General features: G+C 44.1%; 1 protein-coding gene across 1 annotated transcript in view; it reads right to left on the minus strand.

Annotated features, from left to right (window-relative positions):
- Positions 1 to 1,630: 1,630 nt before the first annotated feature.
- Positions 1,631 to 9,730, minus strand: part of MSRA (methionine sulfoxide reductase A) — an 821,542-nt gene continuing 813,442 nt past the window's right edge. Inside the window, exon 6 of the mRNA XM_007938716.1 lies at positions 1,631 to 1,795. Within this exon, the coding sequence (XP_007936907.1) occupies positions 1,631 to 1,795 (165 nt within the window). The remainder of the gene's footprint in view (positions 1,796 to 9,730) is intronic.

The following is a 9,730-nucleotide window of genomic DNA, read 5'->3' on the forward strand; positions in this document are numbered from 1 at the left end:
TAGGGTCACTATGAGTTGGAATCAGCTCAAGGGTAGTGGGTTTGTTTTTGGTTAATACATGTTAAATGAATCTGAATAATATGGAGGCAAGAGGAATGGAACCCAACCCAGCCTAACAGGAATGTGTGGGAAGAGGTTATGGGAAGAGGAAAGGTGCCATTAGGGAAGACTCCTTTGAGTAGAGTTAGTCCACAAAGGGAGAGTATGGTGAACGTGTGTGTGTGTGTGTGTGTGTAAAGGCATTCCAGGCAGATAGAACTCCCTGTGCTTAGGTATAGAAGTGCATGAGAATTGCTTGAGAACACAGTGTGAGGCTGGAGCAGTGTAGAGGGATCAGCTCATTCTATCAAGCTCAAACTGGAACGGATAGCCTGCTGTGATATAAAGCAAACCTGACCACCTGCTACTGAGTTAATTCTGACTCACACTGCCCTATAGGATGAGGTTGACCTGCCCCATAGTTTCCAAGGCTGTATATCTTTATGGAAGCAGACTGTCACATCTTTCTCTGGTGGAGTGGTTGGTGGGTTTGAACTACCAACCTTTCGGTTAGGAGCTGAGCACTTAACCCCTGCACACCAAGGCTCCTTGAAGGCATTAAATGATTCTAATAAGAAATCATTGCAGATGTGACAGATGCGTGGAAAACACTTATTATTACTAAAGTTGCAAGGTGTAGATGTTTTCCAAAATTTCAATCATAATTATTTCCCAGTTGGGAGAAAATGACTTTGAGCCTTTTTCCATTTTAAACTCTTTTAGAGTTCTTAAATTTATCTTCTAGCACTTAGAACTATTCTATCTAAACAAGTAAAAAACAGATGAAACATCAGACAGTTTGTACAATTGGACTTCAGACTTTTATTAGAACAAGCATTTCTCATAGCTATAAGCAAAGAACTAGAATTCATTAAACTAACTCTTGTATTTTCTCTCCCCCGCCACACACAAAACAGAACAACAATAACAAAAATCCTGTAGCTGTTGAGTCAATTCTGACTCATGTCAGAACACCCCATGTGTTACAGAGTAGAACTGCTCAATAGGGTTTCCTTGGCTGTTATTTTGCAGAAGTAGATTGCCAGGCCTTTCTTCCATGGCACCACTGGGTGAATTTGAACCACCAACCCCACAAAGAGGGCTGCAAAGGAAGAGTAAGCCATGTACCCATGTCTAGGTTCAGTAAAGCAGAGCGTCTTGGTGAATGATGCACTGAAGTTACAAATGTCTGAAGATTTTAAGGCACAGGAGTGCAGGCATGTGGTCATGAGGTGGAACAGGGTATAGTAAAGAATTCTCAATATCACCCCCAGCCTGCCCATTAGCCTCTCAGCTTAATTCCTTAGTTTCTATGGCAGGCACCTCAAGTTCAAGAAGGTGGACACAACATATTATTTCAATCCAAGACGACCCCAAAAATTTCATTTCTATTCCCAAAGCTTATTAGAAGATAAATGAACATTTAAATCAACTTGCCATTGCACTTCATGTAAATTATATCTCAATAAACCAGATTTTTAAAAATGCCTTTGTATTTTGTGCACTTCAAAAAGTCACTGATACAAATCACTAAAGAATTTGTTGAACACATTTTTGCTGTAATCTCCAGGCCTGATCATGTGGGGAGAAATTATTTTTTCACACCAATTGGACAGGAAACTCCTGTGCCCCCGAGTCCACAGTATCCATCAGGGTTCTTGCTCAAGTACTGCTGGTGGTAGTCTTCTGCGTAGTAGAAGGTCTGCCCCTCTCGGATGTCCGTCGTGATTGTACCGTAACCACTCTGGGACAGAACCTGTGCAGAGAAAGGAGTCTTTAGGGTGAGGTTGTTGAGCAGATATTGTCAGGACTGGAGGTACTGGGGGGCAGGGTTCTTGGTGATGCAGACACAGGTGGTTCATGTGGATAGTACTAGACTCTGCCCCTTCTCAGTGGGGTTATTTTGGGCAAGCCGCTTACCTCCCTGTGCCTAAGTTCACTGGGATTTGGTAGGATTTGTGACTCTGTAACTTGTGCTCTACTCACTACATTAAAGGTGGTACAATTGTATGTCGTGGACCCCTGCTTTGGACCCTGTTGATCTGTTTGAACCTGGTTCCAGTGGAATCCAGAGGAAGATTCCTCTGGAGTCTCCAGAGGAAACAGCAGATGTATGTACTTTCCTGGCTAATCCTGGGGAGAAAATGAGAGTCCTCTGAAGGCACTCAAACAGGACTGCAGTGGAAGGAAATAGAAAGGTACCCTGGAGCAAGAATGCTGGGGATTGAGGGAGATAAGAAAGGCTGCAGCCCAGCCCAGCTCTGTTGTACTCTGTCAGCTCAGGAAGAGACCCTGGCCCACTCACAGGTTAGCACTCCTGGAGCTGGACAGAGCACTTCCCTAGTCACTGTGGTTCTGGGGAGCAGGGACCTGGTTAGGAACCCCTGGAGATCAGGGGTCTTTTGGGGACTGTGCATGGCCACTCAAGGCCTGGGAGAGCCTGGGGGGGTCAGGTCAGGGGAGGACATGGCCTTAAGGGCCTGCGTCAGCTATCACACCTTCTCTGACCTAGTTTAAGTCCTTATGGTCTGGTGGCATCTGCTGCAATGGAAAGAAACAGAACACATAAACACAAGTAGGGGAGGACAGAGAGCTATTTGGGGCAGGAGACAGACTAAGAAATAGAAATTGTTCCCCCTATGGATTTTAGCCTGTTTCTTTTCCCTTTTGGATTTCAGCTGTGTCCTAATTCTTATGACAGGCTGCTTGGAGTATTTGAGCACAAGGCAACAGAGACTCAACTCCAGTTTCATGGATTCCGTTTGGTACAGAAGTGCAGGGCAGAGACCTGGACTTGGGTTTTTATAAGATAATTGACCCTCTGACTGCTGATCCTGGAGACAAAGTCCTCAAATCTGCCAAGCATGGTGAATATAATATTCAGCATTATTACACTTCTTTAGTTTTTCTTGAGAACTTTCTCCTTTTTTGTTTTTGAATTTCCATGCATACCTCTGAGCTAGAATGAGGCGGATACATGATCCAATAGCCAAGAAAGCCAGGAATGGTTGGGAATAGGATTCAGGCCAAAGAGGGTTTATTGGCGATCAAGTAGCTCAGAAACAGCCAGTGTTCTCAGAGGGGTTAGAAATGAGAATGAAAAGCCATTCTAACTTCACTTTTGATGATTTTTTAAAAACTACTACTTATTAAAGGTTTACCATATGCCACACTTTTGCTAAGACTTCATAAGTGTTAATTTTAGCCCCACAACAAGCATATGAAGGAAGTACTATTATTATCACCCACATTTAAGGTTGTATGTCAGATAGAAGGTTGTGTGTCAGGTGGCACATGACAGGGCAGTGTTTCGTTCTGTTATACACAGGGGTTGCTATGAGTCAGAGCCTGTTTGACAGCACCTAACAACAACAGCCAATGTCAGATATTGTTTCCTGATCTCCGGCATTCTAAGCTTGCCTTGGTATTACATAGGCTGAGAGCTTGGAAATAACATTTCCCAGATTCTGTTGCCAGTAACATTCTAGTTTAGACTCCATCAATGAGAGAAACTCATAGGAAATTTGGAAGGCTAAATAAAAGGAGAGGAGCCCTGGTGGTGCAGTCATTAAGTGCTTGGCTGCTAAAAGAAAAGTTGGCAGGCAGTTGGAACCCATCAGCCACTCTACAGAAGAAAGATGTGGCAGTCTGCTTCTGTAAAGATCACTGCCTTGGAAACCCTATGGACATTTCTACTTTTTCTATAGGGTCACTATGAGTGGTGGTTGTTATTGTTTTCTTTTTAATCAAATAAATAAATAAAAGGAGACACTATTATTTTTTCAGTCACAGCTGTGGGAATGGGCTCATATATCTGCATATAGCAGACCTGAGGCTTAACCATCCTCCTAAATCTCTCTCTGGGTCTGGAAGCAAAGAAAATCATTGGCAATGATTTTTTTTGCAATTTCTTTGACTGCTTGGTATCCTGATTGCTAGGAGTGATTTTCTCTGACCTTCATGACTTGATGGCACATAACAACAGCAACAACAACAATCACACCAACAGCCTTTCTATTGATTCTGTAAACACTGAATTCCCTATGTTAAATCCATGCTGCTTGAAATACCTAGAATACTTTCTGTTTCCTTGACTGAACTCTGGTTAACAGCATTTGGTACCAGAATTATTTCCAGGAAACAGAACCTAAAAGATGGTAATCAAGAATTGCTTAGCTGACATGGTTAGATTTAAAGTAAGGCAGAGCCTCCTCATTGCCAGTGGAAAAGGGACTAATGCCTTGCATGGTGTGTAGTGGCAAAGCATTAAACTAAATTAGCACCAGCATTTGTCTGTAAAGAGAAGCCTACTGAAGGAAGGTTTGGGGACACCAGTGGCTGCAGCAATGGAATATTATGGTGAAAATTCAAAGTCAAGGTCTGTGGGGTGTACTAGCCACTTCAGGCAGCATTAAAGAGCTAATAAAGACTATCACTAGTCCATGACTTATTATGGGCCAAGGCAAGGCCAGAGAACCAGAGAGCTTCTAGGAATTATTTGGAATAATCTCTTATCTCTTCTTGCTGTATCCAAATACCAAATAAAAAGTTTGATTCTGAGGGTCCCAGATTTGCAATGCAAGTAGAGTTCACACCTCCAACAGATCTAAAGTTCAGATAATGCACAATTCTGATTATCCTCTGAGTGCTCATCCACTCACAGTGTTTCAAATACCACCTATTGAGAGCATGTGCTTCGAGTTCCAACCAGAGATGCTCTACCCTGACACATACTTCCTGTCTACATGACTCTTTCATATTTTGGCCTCAAAAGTTTCCACACTATGGCCAAAGACTCAGAGCTTCCATCCTCTTCCCTGTGTCCTTCATCCCTCATATCAGGACCATAGTTCCCAGACCTGCCCCCATGCCTCTGCTCATTTTTCTGGTCCACCTCTATTCTCTTTGAAGGGGAACAGCACCATAGCAACCTCCTCACAGATCGCCTGTCTTCTCTCCTTTAAAATTGTGATTCTACTTGTATAAACAAGAATGGCCTTCCCCAGCCCAGGAATTCACAGTCATGGTCTCTGAGAAACTGCTCTAAAACAGTGTGCAGGGAAAGGGGATCCTACCAGAGACACAGACACTGAGCTTTGCCAATCAGTCTCTTCCTCCCCTGGCAGATGCCTCACAGGTCACAACGTCTGACACAAGCTCTCACCCAGTACCACTGCCTACACTTGCCACAATCCCAGAGTGAGGCGCAGCGCCAAGTAGTAGAGAGCAATGGCACAGGAAGTTGACAGGTGGAGGCCCAGTCAGTACCAGACCTTTGCCACAAGATGGCAGACAATTCACCTTTATATGAAGTGGAAAGAAAACATAAGCATAAACGGTAAAGAAAACCCACACAAGATGGAGCTACAAGCTGCTCTCCTACCTCCCATTAAGCTGGAACATTCTGAACTAGTCTTGCTAGGGTGGTCCATAAAAGCTGGGCAACCCGGGCTTTTGGGTAACACGGTCCCATCTGTACTAAATCATGCCTCCCAGCTGGGGCTGCCACTAAGCCCAGGCCTTTGCTAGCTTCCTTGGCTAGCCTCTCCCTTCCCCTCTGCACTAAAAGTAGGGGTTTTTACATGCGGTCAAGTTGGACCCAACTCACAGTGACCCCTCCTTGGGTTTCCGAGGCAGTATCACTAGGGAAGTAGATTGTCCAAGCTTCCTTCCGAGGAGTGGCTTGTGGGTTTGAACCACCAGCCTTCTGGTTAGGAAACAAGTGCCTTAGGCACTACGCAACCAGAGCTCCCTTACAACTAGTGGTGGTTGTTGTTGTTGTTATGTGCTGTCGAGTTGGATCCAACTCATAGTGACCCCTCCTTGGGTTTCTGAGGCAGTATCACTACGGAAGTAGATTGCCCCATCTTCCTTCCAAGGAGTGGCTGGTGAGTTTGAAACGCCAGCCTTCTGGTTAGCAGTCAAGTGCTTTAGGCACTATGCTACCAGAGCCCCTCAACTAGTGGTAGAGTAGGGCAAAAACAAGTGAAAGAAACTGGATGCCAAAGAAGAGGAAATAGGACAAAGAAAAATTATTATCTAGTCAGCTTTCTTTTTACTTCACATCCCCTGACTTCCCCCACTATCCTTGCCCTCTGCTTTCTCACTTTCATTTTCATAATATCAAGTAACCCCTCTCAGACACCTCCCAGGCCCTGCATCTTTCCTCTGTCAGGTCTTCCCAGACATACATATACTGGATGGAATGTAAGGGATTCTGTGGTAATTTGCCCTGTTTTTTTTGCCCCCCTCATTTGTTTGTTTTGTTTTTTTAGATCATATCTCAAGACTTTCAGTATTGCAGCTGTCATTTTTTAATTGCTCTTTCATTCCGCCCCTTTTACTGAGCCCTGCTATGTCCCTGGCAGAAAATATAGGGTTAAATAAAACATGACACCTCCCTCCAGAAACTTGCAGGCTTATTGATCTTCAAATTATAGCTCAGTCCAATTATTCCACATAGAAGCTGAGAGTATGTGCTAGTAATTCACCTCCTTAAACCAAGGAGAAGAAAACCTCTCCCTGGTCCCTTTGTTGTTGTTGTTATGTGCCGTTGAGTCAGAGCCAACTCATAGCAACCCCTTCTTGGGTTTCCAAGGCGGTATCACTATGGAAGTAGATTGCCCAACCTTCCTTCTGAGGAGTGGCTGGTGGATTTGAACTACCATTCTTCTGGTTAGCAGTCAAGTGCCTTAAGCACTATGCCACCAGAGCCCCTGGTCCCTTTGTTGTTGTAGTTGTTATGTGCCGTCGAGTCGGCCCCGACTCATAGCGACCCCTCCTTGGGTTTCCGAGGCAGTATCACTACGGAAGTAGGATTGCCCAACCTTCCTTCCGAGGAGTGGCTGGTGGGTTTGAACCGCCAGCCTTCTGGTTAGCAGTCAAGTGCTTTAGCCACTATGCTACCAGAGCTCCACCTGGTCCCTTAGTAGAATATAAAAGTACCTTCTTGGCTAGGTTCCTCTCCAGCTCCTCAGTCTTTCATCTCTCTCACCCTTCTCTAACTCTTTCCTTTCCTTTCCCTTCTGTGTACTATTTCCTTGAACTTTACCTACTTCCCTGAACGTTCCACTCCCTTGCGTACAACTTCATCAGAATGCTCTTTCCTCTCTTTCTTGTGGCATGAACTCCTACTCATCTCTCAGGACACAGATCAAGTGTCATCACCTCTATGAAACTTTTCCTGATTCTCTAAGGCAGAAGTCACTTCATCACCTATGCTCCCACAATACTCTCAAACCAAACCAAACTCATTGTCATTGAGTCAATTCCAACTCATAGTGACCTCATTGGGTTTCCAAGGCTTTAAATCTTTACAGAACCAGACTGCCTTCTTCCACAGAGCAGTAGTGGGTTCAAACTGTCGACCTTCTGGTTAGTAGTGAAATGTCTTAACCACTACACCACTAGAGCTCCTTCCCACAATACTACAATACCTTTATTATAGCAGTTATGACACTGCATTGTAATTATCCTTTGTCTTAGTTCTTTAGTGCTGTTACAACAGAAATACCACAAGTGGATGGCATTAGCAATATTCTTTTACAGTTTAGGAGGACAGAAGTCCAAATTAAGAGTGCTGGCTCTAGGGGATGGGTGAAGGCCCCTTGTTTTGATTATCTAGTGGCACTCTGAGAAGAATATACCACAAATAGGATGCTTGAACAAACAGAACTTTATTCTCTTACAATTTTGGAGGCTTTAAGTCTGAGCTCAAAGTGCCAGGCTCTAGGAGCTGGGTGAAAGCCCCTCAACCTTGGGCTTTAGCTCTGCCTCCTGCTCCAGGCCCACTGAAGCTGGAGGATTTTCTTCACTCAGATAGCTGCTGGCTGCTGAGGCTAACAAGCCCAAGGTTGACAAGTAAAAAGGTACAGTCCTGATATTACCAAACCACACAGCAGGCCATTAGTTCAAGTCCATTAAAAGTCCCAAGATTGGCAGAGCATGGCAGGCTGCTGAACAACAACTTGGCTACATGCAGGGTTCAAGTGTGCCATAAACTAGAGACCATTCCCAAAGCTGTTTCTTATATATGGGAAGCAGACCACATACCCAAAGCAACTATATTCCACTATGGAGTTAATTAACAATCTCACTATGGGGAATAACTACATTTAGCTGCCCAGCCACTCAACCAGGCCTAGCCAAGTTGACACAAATTTAACCACCACACTGCTCAAGCTAGGGCTTCAGCTCTGCCTGTTGTTCCAGGCCCACTGGAGTGGAGGCATCTCCTAATGGGCGTAGCTGCTGGCTGCTGAGGCTGATGCACCCAAGATCAGCAGATAAAATGGCACAATCCCAAGACTGGCAGGCCACTGGTTCAAGTCCGAGAATAATGCCAAGATCAGCAGGTAGCATGCCAGGCCACTGGTTCAAGTCCAGGAACTGAAGATGAAGACTGAACCAAATGAAGGACCCTTTCTATATACATTGGAAACAGGCCACACTCTGAAGGCAACTGATTAACTGCTCAAAGCAGATGTCCAATCTCATCATGGGGAATTATGATATCCAGCTACCAAGCCACTCAAAATCAAAGCCCAGCCAAAGTGACACACAATCTTAACTACCACATCCTTTATTTAAATAAATTCCTATTCCACTCCCTCTCTCACAATACACATACCAAATCATGTGCTCTTTGAAACTGTGGACTGTCTTGTCAAGGATTTCATTTCACTTGGGTCCACAGTCAAGGCCCACAGAAGCAGCAGTCAAGAAATAAGATGATGTATTGCACTGGATAAATCTGCTGCAAAAGACCTCTTTAAAGTGTTAAAGAGCAAACGTGTCACTTTGAAGACTAAGGTGTGCCTGACTCAAGGCAGGGTATTTTCAATTGCTTCATATGCATGTGAAAGCTGCACAATGAATAAGGAAGACTGAAAAAAGAGTTAATGTCTTTGAATTTTGGTGTTGGTGAAGAATACTGAAAAGGCCATGGACTGACAGAAGAACAAACAAATCTGTTCTGGAAAAAGTGCAGCTGGAATGCTCTTTAGAAGTGAGAATGGCCAGACTTTGGCTCTCAAACTTTGGTCATGTTATCTGAAGGGATCAGTCCCTGGAGAAGGATATCATGCGTGGTAGAATAGAGAGCAAAAAAGGGGAAGACCCTCAATAAGATAAATTGACATGGTGGCTGCAACGATGGGCACAAGCATAGCAATGACTGTGAGGATGGCACAGGGCCTGACAGTTTCAATCTTTTGTACACAGGGTCACTCTATGTACATAGAGTCAGAAATCACTAGACAGCAGCAGCAACAACAACAACAAAACCTATTGCTGCTTAAATTCAAAGCACCTCCTTTGGGAACTGGGAAGAAACAGAGAGAGGCAGGTAGGGGACCAGGAAGCTCAGGACATCATTTTCTTTGTGATCCCTGGTCAAATTTTTGGCCAGGCTTACTCTTTTTTTTATTTTAATTTTATTTTATTGTGGTGAAAACATACACAAGACATTCACCAACATAACAACTTCCCAATTTACAGCTCAGGGATATTGATGGCACTTTTCATACTGTGCCACATTATTCCTATCCTTTTCCAAAATATTCCACCACAGTTAGCATAAACTTGTTGTTGTGTTGTGTGCCACTGGGTCAGTGCCCCACAAACAAAAGCTTCCCTTTCCCTCCTCCCTCCCACCTCGGTAACCACTAATAATCTTTGGTATATATACCAA

The sequence above is a fragment of the Orycteropus afer genome, unplaced genomic scaffold (assembly GCF_000298275.1).
Source record: "Orycteropus afer afer isolate SDZICR_OR568_19922 unplaced genomic scaffold, OryAfe1.0 scaffold00053, whole genome shotgun sequence".
Classification (NCBI taxonomy): domain Eukaryota; kingdom Metazoa; phylum Chordata; class Mammalia; order Tubulidentata; family Orycteropodidae; genus Orycteropus; species Orycteropus afer.